Genomic DNA, 24,820 nt, shown 5'->3' with positions numbered 1-24,820 from the left:
ACAGAGACAGCATGCCAAACAATCACAAGTCTGCTTTCAGCTAGAGTTTGTCACTATAGTAGTAGCTCTCTTCCTTTTCTCAAAAATCATTATTGACCGTGAACCTCAATATCAGCCCAGGGTCAGGAGAGTCAAAATATCATGTGAATGTTTGTCTAGAGAAGGCACAGATGGCGTACTTAGCAAAATTGCAGATGATGTGAATCTTAAAGGGACAGCTGACCTGTCGAGCAACAGAATCCAGATCTGAAAAGATTTTGACAAATTAGAATAATGCATTGAATCTAATATAAGGAAGTTGAATAAAGATTAAGCATAAAGTTCTATACTTGGGTTCTAAAAAATCAACTTCATAGATACCTCAATGGGGTATCCCATTATGGGGAGGGTATGTTTTTGTTTTTAAAAAAAAAAAAAAAAAAAAAAGATCAGTTCAAATTTTCAATCAACTCTTCATGAACCAATTCGGGATTTTCTTGGCAAAAATATTGAAGTGGTTTGCCTTTTCCTTCTCCAGATCATGTTATATAGGTCAGGAAACTCAGGCAAATGGGGATTAAGTGAATTGATCAGGGCCACACAGCTAATAAATGTCTAAGGCTAGATTTGGACTACAACTAAATATAATAAATAAAAAATATAAGTAAGCTGTGTGACATGAAGTCGAAAAAAGCTAACAAAATAATTACATTGCATTAATGGAAAGGAAAATGTCCAGAACATGGAAGGTTCCAGGCCTTCTGTACTGCTCTCCTTGTCAGCTTGTGTCTGGAATACTGTATCCATTTGTGACACCACATTTTAGGAAGGTCTTTGGCAATCTTGGGCGAGGACAGCCAAGAGACTGGAGATTATACCAGATGAGAACTGGTGATGTAATCTGGAGAAGAGAAAACTTGGAGATATAGAGGATTGTGAGAGTGGTCTTAACGAATCCTGAAGGATGGCATGGAAGAAGTAGATTTTTTCTTCTTAATCTCAGAAGACAGAACCTGGAGCATTGGTGGGGGAGATTTTGTCTCTCTCTGAGGGCTAAGTCCTTAACAATTAGAGCTGTGTAAAAATGGAATGAAATTCCTCCAGAGTTAGTAAGCTTTCCATTATTGGAAATCTTTAAGTAGAGGCTGGAGGATGACTTATCAAGGATATTGCTGATGGTATGGAGTGGAGCAGCTGATCTTTTTGATCTCTTCCAACTTTAAGATTCTGTGAGGTGATGAAATTTCTGATGTGACATCTGATTTGAAGAATTAGGAACAAGGTTTGCTTGTGGAAAATGTCTCAGAGCTTTCAGAGTCTGTGACTTCAGAGCAGAGAAAGAAATGAAAAAGCTGAGAAAGGCACTAACATCTTAAGGGGAAGCTCCCCTGGATGAAGGAAACAAATGGTTTTCTTCCTGATCCTCATTCCCCACTTGTATGACTGACCCTATTAGAATGTAAGCTCCTTGGGGGCAGGGACTTTATTTGCTTTTTAATTTGTATCTCTAGAGCAGAACGGGTGGCACATCTGAAGTGCTTCATAAATGAATTTTTTCATTCATCGTTCCCTTAATGTGGCAGACCTTCAAGCCAATACTTTGTCCCTTCTAAGTTGTGGTCCCACTGGATGTATGTTTAGGCTTTTTCATTCTATGCATTGGATAAGCTATGGAAGAAATACCATCATCTCACATGCTACCTTTGATAGATGGGCTCTGTGTATTGGACCTTAGGAAGCCCGCCCTCACCTTAGATTTCTTCTGTAGAGCCAATTAGCCTATTCATTGCCTGGATGAGAGTAGGTTTATAGTTAGAAAAATCTAATTCATCCCTTTCTAGTTACACATGAAGTAAACAGTAGAGTGGTTAAGAGACTTTCCTAAGATCACAAAGCAGTAATTACCATAATAGACACCTCAGTTCTTGCCTTAAGTCAACAAGGAGGTTCATGGTCAATAATGATTGTCTTTTTAAAAAATTAGAGTTTTATTTATAAATTAATGAACACAAAAGACCCTCCTGTGCCCCCTTCCTCCCTCCAATATTCACTCAGTCTCTTTCCCCTTTCTCTTTTCTCTTTCTCCTTTCTCTTCTCACTCTCATTCCTAGTAAATAATCCTTATGACCTTATGACTTGCACTGACTTATAATACTCCCCTGGAAGGTACTTTAGCAAAGGGAGGGAGGGAAAGGGAGAACTTGGAGTTTGTTGTTCCTTCTCCTTTCTGTCCTCCAAGACCTAGTAGTGGGAGGATAATCCCTGTCTATATAAATTTTTTTTTTTTTTTTTGAGGACTAGGAAGTATTATTGGGAAACATTCATTCTAACCGTAGTTTTTTGATCTCCAATATAGCTCCCTGCCCACCTCAGAACACTAGTGTTTGATTCCTTTTATGTCAGACAACTGATAGACTTCAAAAAAAAAAAAAAAAAAAACCCTTGTAACACACATTCTGCTCTTATAAACTTATGATGTCTGATATCATAACAGCAGCTTACATGTATATAGCCCTCTACAGTTTACAGTGCACTTTCCCCACAATTCTGCAAGATAGGTACTAGAAGCAATTATTAGCTCTGTTTTATGGACAAGGAAATTAACTCTGAAGTTAAATGAATTTCTTATAATTATAGAACTAAGAAGTGTTAAATCTGGGATTGAAACCTGGCTATTCCAATACTGAATCCCATGTTCTTCTTAACAGAATCCTATTAGGACATTAGTTGTGACTATACCACAAGTTACATTTTGTGGCTGGAAATATAACTGCAAGATGTTAATAGTTGACCATGTCAGTATGTCAAGAGCTAGTGATTTGGGGGATGTAGGAACTCCCATTGTGAAAACTCCTTTCACCAAAGCAAATTGTAACCATGCTATAGTTTATACATTCATACTTATCAGAAGGACAGAGAAGTGGCAGTTGCTCACAGTCACAAAGAGGGAAGATTGGCACCCAGATCTTCCTGGCTCTGAGTCCAGTTTTATCCATATCACTTCTCAAAAAAAAAATTAGATAGATAGATAGATAGATGGATAGATAGATAGCTGGATGGATAGATAGGGCTTCCTTAACTTACTTAACATAAGTGGTTAGTATGGTTCTCTGTTGTAGTACAACTGTAGTTGTAGTGTGCTCCAAGAATCATAAGTGGGTGGGAGTATATAGGCTCATGGGCTCCATAGTTGTAGAGCCAGTGATCTTTAGAGACTATTTTATACAGCCCTCTTTTATCAATGGGCAAACTGAGGCCCAGAGATATTAAGTGATTTGCCCAACACCACACCAGTATTAATTATCAGAAGCAGGAGTCCAATTTCAGAAACGGCCAAGTGACAGTGGATAAAGTTGTAGGCTTAGAGCTCAAATCCAGCCTCAGATACTTCCTAGCTGTGTGACCTTGGGTTTGTCACCTAATTGCTGTCGACCTCAGCTTCTTCCACTGTAAAATGAGGATAATAATAGCACCTGCCTCCCAGAGTTGTTATGAGAATCAAATGTAACAATATCTATAAAGCGCTTAGCACAATTCCTGGCAGAAAGTATGCATTTGCTAAAGTGTATTATCCATTTCCCGCCTTGCTTTTGTCAGGCTCATTCCAAGGCACCATACTACCTCTAGGATTTGTGAATTGGGGTAGAACAAAGTCTGTCCTCCTGTAGAATGGCTCCCTTCCCTTCCTCAAGCCAAGGGAATTTCAACAAGAGTCTCCATATCTGAGCCAGCCTTACCCCCATTTAACTTTGACCCCATCCATCATTGGGTGGTTTCCCTCCTCTGCCAGCTGTATTTCACCCTTTCTTTCTTCTCTCTCTGGCAGTTACCCTGGTGGTCCCAATGCCCCTGCGGGCATGGGGATCCCTCCTCATACCCGGCCACCCGCAGACTTCACTCAGCCAGCTGCAGCAGCAGCAGCAGCTGCAGTGGCGGCGGCGGCAGCCACAGCCACCGCCACGGCCACTGCCACAGTAGCAGCTCTCCAGGAGACCCAAAACAAGGACATGAACCAGTATGGACCGGTAAGGGGCTCTGTCTTCCTAACCCTTTGTTGTCCTTAAGAGCACAGCACAGAGACCAGAGGGCATTAAGCAGAGCAACAGTGCATATAACTGTGTGTATTGGGGCTATGTTTGTGTGTATCCACATTGTTGGATTTCTGTCTTCACCATGTTATGGCATATTTGGGGGTGGGGTGCCTTCTCCTCCTACCTGCTCCCCGTGAGCTCTATCCCTGTCTCAGTTATACTAGGACTTGAGAGATCCAGGCCTTCGCCTCGGTTCTCCTTCCCTTGATGCTTTTAGGCCCTGGCTTAAGGTGTGAGAAGAGGGAATCGGGATGGGATGTGAACCATGCAAGCTGTGCTCAGGAAGACTTGGGAAGGGGAAGGGAGTTCAGATTTGCAGCTGAAACAAGCTTTGTGGATTTTTGGTGCTCTCCCATTGACTGAGGATCAAGACTAAGCTCAGCTTCGGCCCTTAGGAACAGGGGCCTCGAGCTGTCGCTTAGCTGTACAGGCCATCTTCACTCTCACCAGTGTAGTAGTCCATGCCTCGGGCCAGTGGCCTGCCTCCATATTCTCATGTACATCACCCACTTACCCACCCAGTCACTCGCATCCCATTTCGTTCCCTGGATTTCACTGTTCTCACCCTCCCCTCCGCCTTCCCCGCTTGCCTGCCCCAGAGAATGCTGCCTGTGCATGGGGGTGACTAGCCCTTCCAATTCTCCACTGCTACCATTCCTCTTTGGGGACTTTGGAGAGGATCAGGCCGGGATGCCCAGAGCATGACAGTCCTGTTCTCCCTTTACCCGAGGTAACTCTTAACCTCAGAGACCTGGGAAAGGAATGGCAGCCACTCAGAAAAACTCACCCCATCTCCCGTCCCTCATCCCTTGGCTTCCATCCCCTTCATCCCTCCCTCCCTCACACTTTCAATGCATGTCACATTTTATCCTTTTTTTCTTCTTCTTCTTCTTCTCCCGTTGAAGGTCTGTTCCTCTTTCCAGATGGGTCCGACTCAGGCGTACAACAGCCAGTTCATGAACCAGCCTGGGCCCCGAGGGCCTGCCTCCATGGGGGGAACCATGAATCCCACCAATATGCCTGCCGGCATGACACCTACCAATATGAGCGGCCCCCCCATGGGCATGAACCAGCCTCGGCCTCCTGGAATCAGCCCCTTCAGCACACATGGACAGAGAATGCCGCAGCAGGCGTACCCCGGTCCCCGACCTCAGTCTCTTCCTATACAGAGCATAAAAAGACCGTACCCAGGAGAAGTGAGTGATTTGGGAGCAGGAGGAGGGAGGGAACCACAATGATCTGGAGGATGTGGGCTGGGTGAATCGTGCTTGCAGTGGCCACATCAAAGGCCCTCGTGGTCCCTCAGCGTGGGAAAAATTAGACTAAAAGTCAGGAGATCTGAATTCTAGACTAGCCTCTGATGCTCACTAGCTGTGAGACCTCCATTGAGTCCCTTAACTTTTCTGAGCTGGGGATGATAATATTTTACCTCTCTAATATGCATTGCTTTTAGAAAAACCAGATGACTTTAAGGGCTTCAAAAAGCACAAACTGCAACACAGATGTAAGAGATTGATAATTAGTTATATCAGAAATAGACAGGAGTTTCTTGGGAGATGAGATTCAGAGGATGAGTAGAATCATTATTATATAAAAGTGGTTACTAGACAGCAGCTTGGCCACAAATCAAGTGGCAGTGGTTCATGTCAGACTTGCAGTCAAGAAGATCTGAGTTCCAATTATTTCCAGCTGTGTCACTTAAGTCTTTCCCAGCCTCAGTTTCTTAAACTGTAAAATGGTGACAATAGTAATATTGTTTTTGTGAAGATCAAATGAGATACCACACAGAAATTTTTAAGCACTGTACAAATGCCAGCTATTATTCTAAATTACCCTGTGTTGCAATCTACCCAGATTATTGCCCTCTGAGCTTATAGCATCAAATAGGTACCCCAGGATTCACATTGATGTAAAACATGAACAGATGATGGAGTCCAACACAGAACCACTTTGCAGGAGGGTGTGGACTTGTCTTTTGGCTAGCCTTAAAACACTATCTCCCAAAGTAGGGGAAGTAAAGATTGTATCCAGAGAAAGCAAGACCACATTGAAGAAGATCCTCAAGCTGAGGAAGAGAAGGGCACGCCATCAGCTTTTTTCCTTCCTTTTTGTCCTCAGAGGTTGGTACAATACACGTAGTAGGTGCTTAATGAGTGTCACCGACTCTGCCAATTCCAGAGACTCAGTGCCACCCCAGGAGAAGACATTTGCTCCCGGCAAAGTGCCTCATCTTTGAGTGCCATGGATTTTTTGCCTATTCACTTACGTCTCCAGAGCTTTGTGGGATCTCTTCTCCTTCCCCCACCCCTATTCATTTTTTCTGTGCCCACTTTTGTTTGGGGCCAGACATGTCTCCTTGCCCAGCTCCCAAGAACAAACCAGCTGGTAGAAAGGCCACAGAAGACAATAGCTGAGTAATGGTGGTTGCTGTAATTAGCCTGATGTGAACTCAGGAGGTGCCACCCAATCATTTACCAGCTTTAGGCTGCCAGGCAGGGTTTTGGGGGGGGAGGTTGTGGTAACTGATTATTTTTTTTATTTTTATTTTTTTTAATTTTTTTTTTATTTATAATATTATCCCTTGTATTCATTTTTCCAAATTATCCCCTCCCTCCCTTCACTCCTTCCCCCCAATGATTGGTAATCCCATACATTTTACATGTGTTACAATATAACCTAGATACAATATATGTGTGTAAATCCCATTTTCTTATTGCACATTAAGTATTAGATTCCGAAGGTTTAAGTAACCTGGATAGATAAACAGTAGTGCTGACAATTTACATTCACTTCCCAGTGTTCCTTCTCTGGGTGTAGTTATTTCTGTCCAGGTAACTGATTATTTTTAATAAATTAATCATTGTCTTCATTAAACAGCACTTCATAGCTATTAAATGCTTGATCTAGACAGATCATTCTCAGCTTCCCCCAGTATTTCCAGATTCATGCTGCCTCCTAGAACAACGGCCCCCTTTTTTGCAGTTTGTTATCATAAAACAAGAGTTGATTGGGGCTTTAGAGCTCATCGATTCAATCCCCTAGCTAGTTCGAGCATCTTCCCTATAGCATCTCTGATACCTCTGTTTGAATATTTCCAATGATTGGGAACTCACCACCTACCCTGGAAGCCCATCCATTACTGGGAAGCTCTAGTTATTTGAAAGTTCTTCCTTATATTTGAGCTGAAATCAGGCTCTCTGAAATTTCTACTAATCAGACCTAGTTCTGGATCAATGATCTATTACTACATCTAATCTGTAATTTAAATGATATAGGGAGGAGAGGTGAATAAGCATTTATATAGCACCTACTGTGTGCTAGACATTGTTCTAAGGCTTTTTAACAGTATCTCATTTGATCTTTACAACAACCCTGGAAGGTTATTGTTATATTATATTATATTATTTATATTATTTGCTATTATTATCTCCATTTTACAGCTGAGAGAACTGAAGCAGATAGAGATAAAGTAACTTGCATGATCCTGTAGCTAATTAAATAAATATCTGAGTTTTCAAGTCAGGTCTTCCTGACTCCAAATCCAACCTCAGATACTTCCTAGCTGCGTGGCTTTGGGTGTATCACTGTACCACTTAGATCTCCAAAAACATTTGAAGTCTCATAAGTAGCACCCCCTTCCCATCTCCACAGTCTTTCCGATCTGCCGTCATCTCAGCTTCCTTCATATAATGTGGATTCTAAACCCCAGAGCGGCCTGTCCATCAGTGCCTGCCTCAAAATATGATATGCCTGACTTCCATTCGGAAGTAAAAGTTACAGAAATCCTCCTGTTCTTGGACCCAGAATTCCCTTATTGGGCACAGAACCTGGCAATGTTAAAAGTGGCAGACGGCAAAGGGCTGTGTGCCCAGGGATTTGCAGAGAAGCTGCATTTGTCATGGAAGCAGAGGAAATGTCCAGCCATGGGGGAGGAAGGGTTAAGGAGAAATGAAAGCTGGCAGGTGTGTGACAGAAAGAAGCTTGGAAGGAGCTTTTGGAAATTCAGTTAAGAGAAAACAGCCTCAGTGGAGGCTGAGGGAGAGACTAATTAATTATTATTAATTATATTATTGCTCAGGTGTGTCTGATTCTATGTGATATCATAGGCATTTGTCCATAGCATTTTCTTGGCCAAGATACTGGAGTGGTTTGCCATTTCCTTCTCTAATGTGGCCCCATTTCACAGATGAGGAACTGAGGCAAATAGCTTGTACAGGGTCACGCAGCTAGTGTCTGAAGTCATATTGAAACTTGGGTATTTCCAATTATAGACCCAGTTCTCATTTGCTGAACTGCCTAGCTGCTCCATTAATTATTAAGAGATATTATTAATATAAATAATATAAGATGATATAAAATATAGTAATTATTGATTTATAACTGTGGTCATAAACAGGGGAAAGAGAATGAGGAGAACAAAGAATCCTAGTGGAGCCTCAGAGAGAAGCAGTGACTGAAAAGTTTGGAGTTAAAATCATTCAGTCATGTAATTATTTTAAGTGTAAACAAGTATATTGTGTAAGTTTGATTGAATTGAGGTTCAACACTATTAATGATATGTATAATTAATGATATATTGCTTGTCTTCTCAGTAGAGGGAGGAATGGGGGAAAGAAGATAATTTGGAACTCAAATTTTAAAAAGAAATGGATTATTAAAAATAAAAAATAAATCATGAATTTTTTTTTAAATTGTTTATGCTAAGTCATTTATTTTTTTTTTAATTTAAAGAGAAACAGCATTGTGTTATAGATGAAGAAGTGGGGAAGACCTTGGTTCAAGTCTTCCTTTAAAATCCCTACTGTATCTAATGATAATAATAGTAATAGTATTTCTAATATAGAGCTTTTATGGTTTTATATCTACAGTTTAGCACTGGGCCAGTAATAATCTCTTAACCTCTCTGCCCAAGCAACTTTTTAAAATGCTTAAGTTGCAGAACTCTTCTGCCTCATTGGGAGGCAGTTCCTCACCAGGAGTTCTCCACATTAATGAAATCCCAAGTGCAATCCAAAAGCCCCTTACCATTCTTCAGAGTGCTTCCCGTGTAGGAAGTGGCAAGCAAAATGGGATCCGGTCCTCCCCTGCTGTGGACACTCTGAGGTTTGGGACCTCTATGCACTCAGGGGAAATCAGTGAGCACCCGTATTATGCATGTACCAAGCCCCACGTGGATGGGGTCCCACATGCCCTGGGATCAGGCACATGGGGGAGGAAGGTTTGTAAATTGTGCCCCCTGGAGATTTCTGTTCGCCAGAGAGACATCGTATCTTCCATGTAACCAATCCCCATCACTTGTAACAACATAAATACTTTTTGCAGAAGAGATTTGGATTTTCTGGTCTTAAATGTGCCATTTCACAAAACCCCTTGGCAGCTCCTTCTCCCTAGCCCCGTGCTGGGTGACTTGGGGGCTAGCGTGCTAGCCTGGGAGTTTGATATCTGGACACCACTTAAGATGCTCCCAGCTCTGTTCTTGGGGCCTCATCATTTAACTTCTTGGAGAAGTTTCCTCATCTATTAAAATGGGGATAATCATAACATTGACTTCACAGGGCTATTGTGAGGATCAAATGGGATAACATACATAAAACACTCTCTGGAATCATAAAAGCTCTGGATTAGAAATGCTAGCTAATAATATTAGCATTATTATTATCATTCACAATAGGGATTGTAAAAGGATAAATCATAACTTTTGCTTTCGAGGAATAATGTCCAGTGGGGAAAATGAGACTAATGTCTATGAAAAAATTAGTCATCTTTAGCGGTAGACAATTGGTAGGCTCTGTATGAGTTCAAAGGAGGGAGAGATTGGTTGGGAAGGCTTCAGGGAAACATGGGACATGAGATGGTCTTCAGAATAAGCAGAATTGGTTTACTTGTTGGAAATTAGTATAGATAAAAATGTGACTGCAGGTGGTTATTTTTTAGCATTGTATAAGATACCACCAGGCTTTTGACCGTCATTCTTTCCCCCTTTTTCCGTCTCTTTTGGGTAATAGCCCAACTATGGAAACCAGCAATACGGACCAAATAGCCAGTTCCCAACCCAACCTGGTCAGTACCCGGCCCCCAACCCTCCAAGACCTATCACGTCTCCCAACTATCCTGGACAGCGGATGCCAAGCCAACAGAGTACAGGGCAATATCCACCCCCAACAGTCAATATGGGGCAGTATTACAAGGTAAGTCTGGCTCTTGACATCCTCCAGGGACTAGGGATTTTTTCTGCACTGTTCAAACCAGCAAGCCTCCTTGTTCTTGCCTGTAGCTAGTTAGGTTTGGCAGATTGGTCATGCCAGCTCCTAAACAGAATCTTGGCCTCCCCTGACATGCCTGAGGCTCTTTGGAAGTGTGCCGAAGAAGCCCCACTTTATTGGCTCCTCTAAGTGTCCTGGATAGCTTCTATTCTCTTTCATTTGGCACAGGCAGGCTGGCTTGGATGTGTGCATTTTGTGGCTACCATTTGCTGATTTGGGAGAAACTTAGATGGAATCTTAACCTTTCTCTTCTTGCCTACCCTTTCCTTCCTCTCAAAAAATAGCCATTTTCCTCAGCAAAAGTCATTCCTAAGAGTTTTGTCCAGAAAGAATGAGCGAGATCATTCAGGACAAAAGCACCAACTTCTCCCCATTCTGGGCACCCCATTTTCCTTATGTTTTTTCTATGGCATTATCCATCTTCTGAAATCACTGTGGGTTAATCTCAGAGAGGGAAGATTCTTTAGCCAACCCACTTTTGCTCCCAGCTGTCGGAAGGACAGGAGGGACATCATGATCCACATTGCTCTGGCCCAAATTCATTTTATAAGTGTCTGCTCACTGCTTTGGACAGAGATGACGCAGAGCCTGTCCTTCCCTTCAAGGGGCTTGGAGGGACCTATGGAGTAGAAAGAGGTTTGAAGTTAGGAGAGACCTGATTCCAATGCTGACTGTGACATTAGCTATGTGAGCTTGAGAAATCACTTAACTTCTCTGAGCCCCAGCTTCCTCATCTGTCACTCAGGGATAATAAAATTCAAAGGGTCTGCTCTTTCCAGAGCTGCTCTGAGGGGAAGCACTTGGAAACTGGAAGCTGCTATGGCAAATCTGAAGTGTTCCTTCTCATTCATCTCCTGCCCAGAGTTGGTGCTGGACAGCTGGGAGTATGGGGGTGGGGGGAAACCAAGGGGAAGAATGGCTGAGCAGCTCATTCCATTTTATGATGTTTATTCGCTTGCTGATTTGTTCTACTTTAACAGCCAGATCAGTTTAATGGACAGAATAACACCTTCTCGGGAGGCAGCTACAGTAACTATAGCCAAGGAAATGTTAATAGGGTAAGTGCTGATTTGGATAAATATATATCCATCAGTGGGAGTGGGCAAATTTACTATGTGAGGCAGGACCTTATGTTGGAGGGATAGGGATGGGATGAACCTTTTCAAAGTTTACATCCATAAAAATGAATAAGATAGTTATGGGCTGGAGGAAGTGGGGTGCGGAGGGGCTAGCATCCAACTCCAGAAATTGGCCAACATTTCCTCTCTGAGTTACTGCCCTGTGCGTGGCCAGTGAAGGAATAGTTCCTGAATGAATTTAGGAGGAAGGACGGACGGAGGGAGGAAGGGAGACAGAGATGGAGAGAGAGGGAAGAAAAGAAAGAAACAGAGAAATAGGGACAGAGGCAGACACACACACACACACACACACACACACACACACACACACACACACACACAAAGACAGAGACAGACCAACAGAGATACACACATCCAGAGAGAGAGAGAGAGAGAGAGAGAGAGAGTGTGTGTGTGTGTGTGTGTGTGTGTGTGTGTGTCCTTGCTACTGGAATAATACACAAATGGTTTCTGTTTCTTTCCAGCCTTCCAGGCCAGTACCTGTGGCAAATTACCCTCACTCACCTGTTCCAGGAAACCCAACCCCACCCATGACTCCTGGGAGCAGCATCCCTCCGTACCTGTCTCCCAGCCAGGATGTTAAACCACCGTTTCCTCCTGACATTAAGCCAAATATCAGTGCTCTGCCCCCACCTCCAAGTGAGTAGAATGGTGTGGCATGTGGTTCACTCTGCTCTTCTGTCCTGCTGCCTCTGACTCCATTCCATTTGTTCTTATTGGATCCCAGCAGGCTGGAGAGGAGGGTTTGGAGAAACGTCTCCAGGTTCAGAACTGAGTAAATGTGATATGGAGGGTGGGGGAAGTAGGGCTTTTGGATTTTTGAAATCCTCTTTGTAGTGCAGCTCAGTGGTATAGTGGATAGAGGACCAAGCCTCGAGTCAGAAAGACCTGAGTTCAAATATCAGACAGTTATTAGCTATGTGACCCTGAACAAGTCACTCGACTCTGATGGCCTCATTTCCCTCATCTGTAAAATGAGCTGGAGAAGGGAATGGCAAACCACTCCAGTATCTCTGCCAAGAAAACAATGGGGTCACAAAAAGTTGGACAGGAGGGAAACAGCTGGATACTAATGATCCTCTCTAGACAGGTAGAACAGAGATGGAGCCAGATAAGAAAGTGGGTAAATGGAGGCAAATGTGTTTGGACTCTTGAGGGTTGGTGGAGGTGGTACCAAATTTTCCAAGCTGTTTAATAGTCTCCCTGCTTTGGAGTCCTTTCTAAAAACCTCTCCCTTCTGGCCTGTGCTCAGATAACAGCTGGCAGTGCTCCAGTGAGCAAAGCTTCACTGCTTGGGTCAACATGTCTCCATTGAGCTTAATCCTAAGCATAAGTCATCGTGGGTACAGGGGAGGATTTGGCCCTTACTCCCAACTGAGATGTCCCTGAGAACAAGGAGAGAGTCAGGTGGCCCTCTGCTGGCTTGTGTGTGACTGATTTGACCCAAGCAGGAAATGAAACCAATTTATTTCAGCAAATTTTTGCTGCATGCTTGTTGTCCTTGTCCTGTGCTGAGCAGTGTAGGGGAATTGGGGAGGGGGGGAGAACTGAAGACACAGTCACTCCCCTGGTAGAACTTGCAGACTAGCTCAAGAGAAAAGACACAATCAGGCAGTCCATCAGCAAGCTTTGGGTGCTCACTATGTGTCAGGCAGGTCCCGTTCTAATCCCAGGGCATGCAAAAAAAGAAAAAAAAGCAGAAACAGTTCCAGTCCTGGAGGAAGTCAGAAATCACTGAGGAGCGGAGATAATAGTCCTGGCAGGAGGCTGCCTTGTTTCTTTCTCTTTTTTTTTTCTGTTTAGCTTTTTGAAGCATTTTATTTTCCAAATATATGCATAGTTTGCTACATTCACCTTTGCAAAACCATGAATGTTCTGCCTTGTTTCTTAAGCACAGCCTCAACCCAAGCAAGGACTTGTTCAAACTCTAATAAATGGTGAGCTCTTGGCTCCGGGAAGGATTGTTTCCTGTCTATTTTTTTCTCCTTGCCTAGCACAGTACCTGGCACAGAGCAGATGTTTAGAGAATATGGATGGAATGAATTAAAGGTCACTAAATAGAGGGAGAAAAAGGATTTTAAGCAGCCAAGTTCATTTTCTGATTCCTTTCATGTGCATATGTATATGTGTGCGTACATGCACAGGTGTGGATATGTGTGTATGCATGCACAGGTGTAGGAGTATGTGTGTGTGTGTGTGTGTGTGTGTGTTTGCACATACACAAATGTGGGTAATTATGTATGTGTGTTTTACACAAGTGTGTATGTAAGCACAGGTGTGTCCTTGTACAAATACAAGTATGTATGCATGCACAGGTGTAGGGATGTGTATGTGTGTGTGCATGCTGATGCATGTGTACCTGCACAGGTGGGCACGTGTGCCATGCTAGTATGCCCCTTGTACATTTTTTTTGTCTTTCTGTTTTTGTACGTGCACCTAATGTTTACACAGGTGTACTACCTCTTCACGCATAAGTGTTTGTAACAAACAGTGTCCCTGTCTCTCCATATGCTGAGGAAATAGGCCCTGTGCCTTTGAATCACAGATAACACAGTGAGAAATTTGAGCTTCTTCTCCCTTTCCACTTCCAGGCAACCACAATGATGAGCTCCGGCTGACCTTCCCTGTGCGGGACGGAGTGGTGTTGGAGCCCTTCCGGTTGGAGCACAACCTGGCTGTCAGCAACCACGTCTTTCACCTAAGACCCACTGTCCACCAGACGCTGATGTGGAGGTGGGTCATGCAGAGGGGATTCCCAGCAGCGAAGTGTTCTTCCCCAGCACCCATAGCGTCACTGCAACAGGAGTGACATGTCACGGTTTTCCCTAATAAAAGGGTATTGAGGAGGCAGGCCAATCTGACTCTGTTCTGGCCATTAAGGCTCATCATTATGATTTGGAAATATTTAGAATTTTAATATTCTAATAGGCTCCTTGTCCAATTAACATTTCCCATACTTAGATATCTTGAATCTGAGCTTCTAATACAGCTTCTTCCTGTTGAGTCCCAGTTGTCTCTTTCCCACTGTGCTAGGTGATGTTTCTCATACTTAGACCTTCCCCGTCCCAACTCACTATGGTTCTCCATGATCTGTTCCATGCTAAGAGTGGGACTACTTGCTGCCACTGGTCATACTGGGTGAAATACTTAGTCTATCTTCATCATATAATGAAACCCTGCCATTACCACTACCAATTTTGGGGAATCCCTATCCTGGATTCAGCAAGAAGAAAACCACAAAGGAGCTCTCTCCTAGGGGAGCTTCGGTCTGTTAGAGACTTCCTCCTTTGAAGAGGGGAAGGCATTGTTTAGACCCTTAATGCGCTTTCAGTCCCAGGGGCAAGACCCAGTGGGTGCTTTCCCACAACAGCTCAGCCCCACCATTTTAAGGTCTTGAATCTCAGTCAACATGAAACCCCTCCCCTTCATTTTCAGTAGTTGTGTTTGATTCCCAGCCTACCTTCTAGACAGTGGTACAGGTCACCTCCTCCTAAAGCTCCTGGTCTGATTTAATAAATGCTTTACACGTGAAAATGACATAAGCACATAAACTACAGTGCTTATAAACTCGTAATGACTGCGCAGGGTAGTGACATAGTGCTGGGGGAGAGTTGTAGCAGGACCACGGCCAGTTGGAATTTGTCTCTTAAGGCTCCAGGGCCAGAAGGGAGAAGGGCCAGTCCACAGATAGATCATAGCTTATAATTAACACCTACCTCGATAGGTCATTACTGCTCTACTGGCATTTCATTATCTCTTGAGTACCCTCAACTGAGCTTACCTCAGTCTAGGAGGTTATTGGCTGATTCTTATTAATAAGTAATAACTGCTGGGGATTGTGCAAACCTATCCAGGAGATTTATGGAGCTGTATCATAGTGAAAAGCTGGTACTTAATATCTCAGCCAAGCATCCTGACATCCTTGAGCTTCCAGAGGAAAGGTGACCTTGAAGGCACCTACCTCCACACCAGTGTCTGGTGAATGGTGGGCTGGGAATCAGACGTGATTGCTGGAAATGTGAAGGCTAGACTAGATGGCCTCTGAGTGCCCCCTTCAGCTCTAGATTTGAACCTCTGGTACTTTGGGTGGTAACTTAGAGAGGGTCCTCCTATGGTTGGAAGTTGTGGCTTTTGGACTAGCTCTCTCCTAAGTTCGGTTCTTCTCTAATTATGTATGATATAATAAAATATCTATATGTATAAATAACAAACACATGCATACACACATAAATATACCTTTAACCTAAAATAATCTTTCATATGCCCAGAGGCATATGTTCCACCCTGTAAAGGAGGGAAGAATACACAGCTTAACCTTGTAGCCACCTCCCCTTCCTAAGATCATTAAAACCCTGGAATCAACTTCTCTGGGTGATTTTGGAATACTTTTCCCTCTAGGAAGACCCTTAGCCCAAACCTGGCCATCTTCATGAGAACTCAGGTGTAATAATATTCCCATTTTGCAGATCAGCTAGCTGAGTTCAGAAAAGTTATAACTTGACTGGACTTGAAGCCGGGTCTTCCTGATTCTAAGTCTGAAATGCCATGCCTGAATTTCTGTTAGGGTGATTTGAATTTGTGTGCATTTACCTAAAGGAAACCAGGAAAAGTGTACTTTGTGAAAATTATATTAAGAATGATAGTAATAACAGTTAGCATTGATATAGCAACAACAATTATCTAAGACAACAACCCCATTTGAATTACAACATGCCATCTGTCCTATTATTCTCTATTTAATTTGGGAATCCAAGTTAATGGGAATTAAGAGTGCTAGATAATGTTCTTTTGCTTTCTTTCCTTCCACTCCAAAGTCCAATATGGTGCTGGGAGGAGGGAATCATGAGTTTAGGGTTGACAGATGTGGTTTGCATTAGGTCTGGAAAGGTTGGGATCAGCAAGTGATGTGGTCGCCTAGGGAAAACAGTCCAAGTTGGGTAGAATGAGTTTCAGAGGATGTGGTCAGGATTAGAGGGGATGTCATTTGGAATTAGAGGGGGCTTGCTTGGGATTGGATCTGATCAGGGTTAGTGAAGACATCAGCATTTGTGGGGGGATGTGGTCAGAGTGAGAGGGGGCTATAATTGAGTTGGTGAAACATGATCAGTGTCGGGGAGAACATGATTAGGATTGTGGGAGGTCATGGAAGGAAGGTATCTTTGGGGTTGCGAGGGGTCGGGTCAGCACTGGAGAATGTGGCCAAGCTTGGAGAAGACAGAATATTTCGGTTTTATCTCTCCCTCTTTCGTGGTTGAGCGGAGTATCGGAAGTCTTATGAGCTGGGGGGGAAAGACTCTGAGAACCTCTTCTGTCCTGCTTTGCAGATCTGACCTGGAGCTGCAATTTAAGTGCTATCATCATGAGGATAGGCAAATGAACACCAACTGGCCAGCCTCAGTCCAGGTCAGCGTCAACGCCACGCCTCTCACCATTGAGCGCGGAGACAACAAGACCTCTCATAAACCTCTGCATCTCAAGCACGTCTGCCAGCCAGGAAGAAACACCATCCAGATCACGGTCACTGCATGTTGTTGTGTGAGTACATAAAGGACGAGCTCCCACTGCCACCATTAATCCCACCAGGAAAGAGGCTGTAGTGTCTGCTCCCAGACTCAGGAGGAGGGATGGCCTTTATTATGCTGCTGAAAAATAATTTTTATTGACCCTCTTTTTTTAAAAAATATTACCCAGATTTGCCTTGATATCACCAACCCCTTTCCCAGAAAATCATCCATTTAACAAAATATTTTAAAAATAAAGACAAAAGCCCTCCCCCCCAAAAAAAGTAGCAAAACTGATCAATCTATCCCCCCCAAAAAAAACCAAAAAAAAAAAAAACCACTGCATTTTATATCAATTTGTTGTCATCTTTAAAGTGAGAATGAGTAAATTGATGAACTAAAAGTTGCCCTGAAGTTTTCACATGTTACCAACATTGCTGTTGCTATTTTTAAGTTGGTCACTTTATATTCATTCATTTGCTAATTCATTCATTAAATATGTACTAGGTTTATACTAACTATCTCCATCACCTTACATATAAATACTTTTCATATATTTGTATTATTAACCTTGTATTTATGCTATAGAATTTATAGGATAATATAACATAAATTCTGTTGTATCATATCTTATATATATGTATTTGTCTCCCAAATTAGAATGTAATCTCATTAAGAATAAGAATTGTTTCATTCCCAAGCACCTAGACCACAATTTTTATTCCTCTCCACACACAAAAAAAGACAAAAACAAAAACAAAAACAAATTTTGCTAGATATTTCATGGAAATCTAGGTACAATATGTCTATATCCTTTTCCTGATCTGCAAGTCAAGTAGCTCTGTTAAAAAAGAAGTGACATTTGTCTAGCAAGACCTGTTTGTGATGTGGCTGCCATAGTCCTTATTGATCATTGCTTTCTTTTCTAAATATTTATTCACCAATAGTATACTGTAGAATTTTGCCAGGAACCCAAGTCAAGTTCACAATTGCAGACATTATTCTCTTCCCTTTCTAAAAAGAAAAACTGAAATATCACTGCCGATATCTTATGTTTACTTATCTGTGAATCTGTTATATTCCCATAGAAGAAGGTTAGCTCCTTGAGGGCATTCACATTTGTATTTATATCCAGAGTGTCTAAAGGAATAGTAGATGTTTAATAAAGGTATCTTGATCCTTGAAGATACATATTGTGTGTTTTGCTACTTTGGATCCTAGCAACAAATCAAGCAATCCACTAATAATAAGTCTTCATTAAACACCTAATATGTGCCAGGCTTTGCATTAGGTAGAATAACTTGGCCCCAGAAAAACAGAGTAAGGCAAATTTAGGCTTGATAAAAGGAAAATACTGCTAACAATGAGAACCCATGTGAAGCACTGGGTTCTCCCTCATTGGAAGACTTCAAGCAGAGACAACATGGCCTGCTAATTAGTCTTAGACCTAGAATCAGGAAGACCTGGGCACCTAATATTTGCGGTTGGGAGACTCCAAGCAAGGCACTTAATTTCACAAAGTCTCAGTTTCCTCAACTGTGAAGGGAGGGATGTTAGATAAGAGGACTTCTGTTAAATCTGTTAACCCATGCTCCCTGGGTAGCCCGTGGATGTGGTGCAGTTACAGGGACATAATCCAGTCAACAGCAGTGGTGCTTGTCTCTCACACTACATAACAGCTCTGTGAAGTAGATAATACAAGTATTCTATTCCCATTTTACAAATAAACTGAGGCTTTAGCGGAATAACTTGCTCTTTCCTTTCCTTGGCAGTCTCATCTGTTCGTGTTGCAGTTAGTACACAGGCCCTCTGTCCGCTCCGTCCTGCAGGGCCTGCTTAAGAAACGCCTCCTGCCTGCCGAGCATTGCATTACAAAGAGTGAGTCTGGCTGCGGGGGGCTTCCTTGGGATGGGAGGGAGGGGAGGGGACAGAAGCCACGGCACAGGGCTGCACTTCCATGCCTGGAGAAATGTTTGCTAAGCGTTTAGGGGCTCAGTACCCACAGTGGATCCGGGCGAGACCCCCAAGCTTCGTTAGCTAGTGAGAAAACCTTTATTGAGTGCCCACTGTATACTCTATCTGTGTATGTCTGTGCCAGGCATGGAGAACTTTAGAAATCATCAGACTTCCCAGATGTCTTCCCTTGTCCTAAGCTGCTTTGCTCTCCACCTGGGGTGACAAGGTGACACGAGCTAACTACAGATCATTAAAGTCTTGTTGGAGATACATCAACCATGAGTGTGCAGGGCTCAGGAGGCAGAGCTGAGGTGGCTGGGCAGGGTGAGCTTCTTAGAGAAAATAGGACCCTAGCCAGCCCTTGAAGGACGGACAGGTCTCAACTAGGGAGAGAAGAGGTGGGAGGGGAATTCCAGATGTGGAAATGAGGGAAGACCTCACAGGTGGTAATGAACAGCCTAGGTCCAGCCTTTGTTACTCAGGATCACGTGAGACCAGCTCTCTGTACAATGCATCCACCTCCATTCGGTTACTCTGGCAGTTGTTCAGATAACGTGTTCTTTGGGACTTATGGCTGGATGAATAATCACTAGAGACTTCAGCTTGCTTTTTCTGCCATGATGCTTTTCTTCTGATAGTGGGGATACTTCTGACAAAGATACTCCACTTAAGCAGGAGGCTGCCCTCAAACCAGCACAAGCAGCATTGCTTGAGGAGGTGTCTCTGACTGCACTTGTACAATTCTCTGACGTTTTACCTGCTAGCCCTCTTCTACCCCCATTACCATTAATGAAAGGTCTCCCATTTCCTAAAATTTTGGTAAAGAATGCAGCTCACTACAGCTATTGCAGCAGCGGTCCAGGTCTCCTCGCAGATGGGGCTGAGACAGCCACATAGCCAATGTGATGAATGTCTTGGTGCTCCTCCCAGGTCTGCCCAGGCTCATACCCACATTTGCAGGCATTCATCAGGGCCACTGAGGAGCAGCTCTAAATACTAATGAGGTTGCATGTCTCCTAGAAGCCATGTAGCTGAGCAGGGACATGTCTCAAATATTAATGGAAATATACCAGGGCTTTGGGGGACGCAGAGAGGAGGGGAGGGAGAAGAGCAGTTGATGAGGCGCTGGTAGTCATTAAATCTGTAGGAAAGATAGATGGTATTTGTTCGGACCTTTTCTGCAGACAGATTTATTATCCCCTGATGAGGAACAACCAAGGGTGACTGTTTTCCTAATCCTTGTGTCTGTAACCTCTTGCAATAGTCAAGCGGAATTTCAGCAGCGTGGCCGCCTCTTCGGGCAATGCTACCCTCAATGGGGAGGATGGCGTGGAACAGACGGCAATCAAGGTGTCTCTGAAATGTCCGATTACATTCCGGCGGATCCAGCTACCGGCTAGAGGCCATGATTGCAAGCACGTCCAGGTCAGGGGGCGGGGATGAAGCCTCTGCTCCTCAATCCAGAGGCATGGGGGTGGGAGGGGGGGAGAGATGGAAGCACAGCCCCCTTAAGTCCTAGTGCTGCTGCTAAGGGGACCTCTCTAACCTTTTTGAAGATGCCCTAGGGGCCAGTGAAAGGTACCTTGGTTAATATTGCTCCAGCTGCCCTCCATGCAGATGTCATTCACAATCCCCACTGCCTGCCATTAGGCTTCCATCTGTGTAGTCACCCCTTCCTACACCTTATCCTGAGGGATCTGCCACCTGCTCCCCAACCAAGTTGGAGCTCTGGCTCTCTCTTCATCTCAATCAGTCATCATCCAGCCAATCACTCAGTCACCCACTTTCCTGTTGTTATGATTACAACTGCCCTTCTTGCAGTCTAGATGAAGAAATGACCAGGGAAAGTGACCATCCAAGGACAGTATAATAAGAGCCATCACAAGGTTCTAACCTGCTAAATACCAGGGAGTTGTGGAAGCAGTAAATGGTCTTCAGTTAATGGTGGAGATCATGATCCCTTAGGCTGGGATACTAAAGAAGGGCTTCACAAAGGGGGTAGGAACTAAGCTGGCCTTAAAGGGTGAGTGTTCTTACATCAGAACAGACCAGGGGCAAAAAGGAAACGATTCGAGCTGTTGTGTCTAAGAGACATGTGTGGAGAGATTTCAGAGGCATTTTATTGTAAAGAAAAGGAAAAAGCTGCAGATACTAGAATCCCAGCCTCAGCACGGCATGGGTAGCACACGGGGTTTTGCCTTTCTACACTCAGGTGTCCTGTGCTCATTCTCTATATCTTATCTTTCCAGTGCTTCGATTTGGAATCATACTTGCAGCTGAACTGTGAGAGGGGTACCTGGAGGTGTCCAGTGTGCAAGTGAGTAAGACTGTGTCCTGAGATCATCCCTCTTATGCTCTACCTCAGCTAACTGTCTAACCTATCTGAGAGTGCCCTCCTGCACTGCCAGCTTAGCTCTGACTTTGGCCTTGGAGGGACAGTAGTGGCCAAGCATTCTCTCCCCACCCTTCCCAGTTCCCTAACTCCAGTGACCACTCTAAAAGAGGAATGAAAGAGGGCCAAGGCCTAATAAAAGTGGAATGGGGAACAGACAGGCTCAACCTTCAACACATTGAAAGACAGATCACAAGACACTGAAATAGTTATTCAGGAATCTTGAGTATGGACTTTCTCCAAAAGACTTTTAAGAACAGGATGGACATGTACATACATACCCACTCCCTCCTCAATCCTCTGTCTAGTGTGGACTCAGTGACCAGGAGAGCAGGGTAGTTTATCCGGTAAATGGAGAGAAAATGGAGAGAAAGACACACTCACCAGAATCTTGGGTTTGGTCTCAAAGGGGAACAATCAGTGACTTAGCTTCTCTTTTTGTCTAGTAAAACTGCTCTGCTTGAAGGCCTGGAGGTCGATCAGTACATGTGGGGAATCCTGAATGCCATCCAGAAGTAAGTGTCGCTGGTCTGAGGAGAGATCCTGGGTGGGGTGCAGTTGGCTTGTGATTCTGAAAATGGGATGCTTACGGCAGTGGGTAGCCCTTGATTTCCCTCATCCCTTCATTCAGTGATATAGGGGCCATTTATACACCCTTTATAATATCTCTGGTTCATATTTGGAGCCTCAGTTCAGTTCAATAAGCATTTGTTTAACATTTATCAATTTTTTTTTTAATTTTACTGATATCTACTATTTTAAAATCTTTTTTTTTTCTTCTACAAATAGACTTTTTCCCATCCCTTGCCCAGGGAACCATCCCCTCTAATGAAAAATAAAAACAGAAAGGAGAAAAGGGTGGTTCAGCCAAACTAACAGCCCATCAGTGGCGTGCTGATGGTGCACAGGCAGTGCCTTGGCCATCCATGTCTGTCCATAAGAGAGGGAAAACTTTCTCTTCTCTTCTCACGGACCCAGCTTGATCATTCTCATTAAACATTTCAGTTTGGATTGGATGTTCCGTCTATGTTCTAATTGGAACCTTCTCTGTCCTTCCCTGTATAATTTTCCCAGCTTCCTTCCAGACTCAGCTTAAATTTCACCAGCTGTAGGAGGGTTCCTCGGCCTCCCAGTCCAGCTGCCAGCCCATTCTTGAGATTACCTTTCATTTACTCTCCATCAGTCTTATCCCCAAATATGTCGTCTCCCCCATTAGAATGATGGAGACCATGTTTTTAGCTTTCTTTGTAGCTCCAGACTTGAGCATGGTACCTGACATGTGGACACATATTAATAAGTTAATATAATAATAATTAAGCTAATAATTAAATGTAATAGTAAATTAAAGATATTAATAAATCCTTGTTGACTGACTGACCATTTAGCTTTGTTTTGAAGAAGAAATGAAAGAATATATGTTCAAATGCTTTTAAAAAACAGCTGGAGCTGCTAGAATCGCTGAGCCCCTCGGGGCAGATTCAGACATCTAGAAAAAGGGATTCTTTCTCCAGAAGGCCCACAGAAGCCTTAGCCATTTTCCTTTATCTTTTGCAGCTCGGAGTTTGAAGAGGTTACCATCGACCCCACATGTAGCTGGAGGCCAGTCCCCATCAAATCTGATATCCACATCAAGGATGACCCGGACGGCATCCCCTCCAAAAGGTTTAAGACCATGAGTCCCAGCCAGATGATCATGCCCAATGTCATGGAAATGATTGCGGCTCTGGGCCCTGGCCCATCCCCCTATCCGCTTCCTCCCCCGCCTGGGGGCACCAACTCCAATGAGTATAACAGCCAAGGTAGGCGGAAACCAGAAACACACCTTTACCCCGACCCCGGCTCACCAAGAATGGGGTCCAGGGGGCACAATAGGGCCAAGTTAGGACTTTGGATTCCAGAGATCCCAAAGCACACATCCTTCCTCCCCTGCTTCCTGGTGCTGTTCTGCTCCACCTGCAGCCATTCTCCAAAGCAGATTCATGGTCTTGGGAACCTGTGGCTTACCCATGTGACAGAGGAGGAAAGAGCATGAAGGATGATGATGTTCGCCAAAGAGTTATTGCAAGCTTCATCTTTATCTGGATTCTAGTTGGAGCTGTGAAGATACACTCCATTCACTCCCCTTCCACCCCCCACTTTCCCCCCCCCCCCGACACACCCCTGTCCTTCATTCCCCAGTTAAATGAGGACCACGGAAGCAGTGGGGACAGGTGGGGAGGAGAGAATGCTTCTCCATGCTGTGTCATCACCATCATGCTTAGTCACAGCACAGAGCCATATTGGACACATGGTCACATCCTGTCCCCCAGGTTCAGTGGATCTCATGATCCCCACATGAGCCAGAGCTCTGCTATGTTTCTTATTTACGGAGCTGGGATAGGGGAGAGAGGATGCTATATTGGGAGAAAACAGCATTGTTGTTTTCCTTCAGATGGCTTTCATTTTAAAAGAAACAACTCCTGGTTTCCCTAGGGTGTCCGTCCTTGCCATGTCCCTGTGTATGACTCTGAGCAAGCTAGATTGTTCAAGTTCGGTGGGTTCATGGCTGCAGACTTCAACTGTACCTGGTCATTGGGGAGCTACCTAACCTCCTCTGGAGTCAGGGGCTACCATGGGGTGCTGTCTAATGAGAGAGCCTCATCCTTTCCCCGTACATATTCCCACATTTGAGAATTATTTTACTGCTGGGAAGTCACCCCATTAAATAAGTGAGCTTGAATTTCCAGAGGTCTTCTTGTAGGAAATTCTGAGTGCTTCTTAGGTTGTCTTTCTCATCTTCTTAGTAAATGAGGGAGCATGGTGCCCGTGGGGCAATGGGTTAAACAGAAAAGCCTGGTCACTTTTGGTCGAGTAACATAAGACTGTGTAGCCTGATGTTATTCAGCAAACCAGGATCAGAAACAGGATTGGAACAAAGGACCCGTCCTGTTTACTCTTGATATTGCTTTGGGAAGGCACTGATGTGGAAAGAGCAGTGAAGCCATAGAATCACTGAAACTAGACAGGGATTGAGAGATCAGCGGTTTCAACTCACTCATTTTATAAATAAGGAAATTGAGATCCAGAAAAGTAAAATGACATGCCCAAGGTAACCCAGCTTGTTAATGACCGAGAGAGAACTATAACCCAGAATCCCTGAATCTAGGTGTTAAGTTTTGTCATTAACTAACTCCCCATGTGACCTTGAATGAGATCCTTCAATTCTCTGAACCTCAGTTTCCCCATCTGTAAAATGAGGAAGTTGGACTGTATGTTCTCTAAGCTTTATTCCATTATTAGAATTTTCTCCTTCCCTATATTCCCCATAGTGTTGAACATTCTAGGTGGAGATTCTGTCTGCATATATAGTTTGGTTATTTATTTACTAATCTATAGGTACCAACTATAGCCTGAGGACATCAGGAAAATTCTCTTCCTCCTACAGATTTCAGTGAAAAACTTCCTCTGCCTGCCCCTCTCCCCACCACTGTCCTTCATTTCTCTTCCCAGTTGAATAAGT

General features: G+C 43.8%; 1 protein-coding gene across 14 annotated transcripts in view; it reads left to right on the top strand.

Annotated features, from left to right (window-relative positions):
* The window catches only part of ZMIZ1 (zinc finger MIZ-type containing 1), a 424,473-nt gene that overhangs the window by 388,036 nt on the left and 11,617 nt on the right, over positions 1-24,820 (top strand). For 12 of the 14 annotated variants that reach the window (XM_074296721.1, XM_074296726.1, XM_074296720.1 and 9 more), the window contains 12 exons: positions 3,806-4,004; positions 4,976-5,266; positions 10,076-10,258; positions 11,314-11,391; positions 11,937-12,111; positions 14,064-14,205; positions 16,797-17,007; positions 18,746-18,851; positions 20,194-20,354; positions 21,179-21,246; positions 21,768-21,836; positions 22,876-23,120. In XM_074296721.1, coding sequence (XP_074152822.1) covers positions 3,806-4,004; positions 4,976-5,266; positions 10,076-10,258; positions 11,314-11,391; positions 11,937-12,111; positions 14,064-14,205; positions 16,797-17,007; positions 18,746-18,851; positions 20,194-20,354; positions 21,179-21,246; positions 21,768-21,836; positions 22,876-23,120 — 1,928 coding nt within the window. The remainder of the gene's footprint in view (positions 1-3,805; positions 4,005-4,975; positions 5,267-10,075; positions 10,259-11,313; positions 11,392-11,936; positions 12,112-14,063; positions 14,206-16,796; positions 17,008-18,745; positions 18,852-20,193; positions 20,355-21,178; positions 21,247-21,767; positions 21,837-22,875; positions 23,121-24,820) is intronic. The other 2 variants (XM_074296718.1, XM_074296732.1) reach the window with 1 other exon arrangement.

This window comes from Sminthopsis crassicaudata, chromosome 2, assembly GCF_048593235.1.
Source record: "Sminthopsis crassicaudata isolate SCR6 chromosome 2, ASM4859323v1, whole genome shotgun sequence".
NCBI lineage: Eukaryota > Metazoa > Chordata > Mammalia > Dasyuromorphia > Dasyuridae > Sminthopsis > Sminthopsis crassicaudata.
This window is presented reverse-complemented; position numbering and strand designations above follow the sequence as displayed.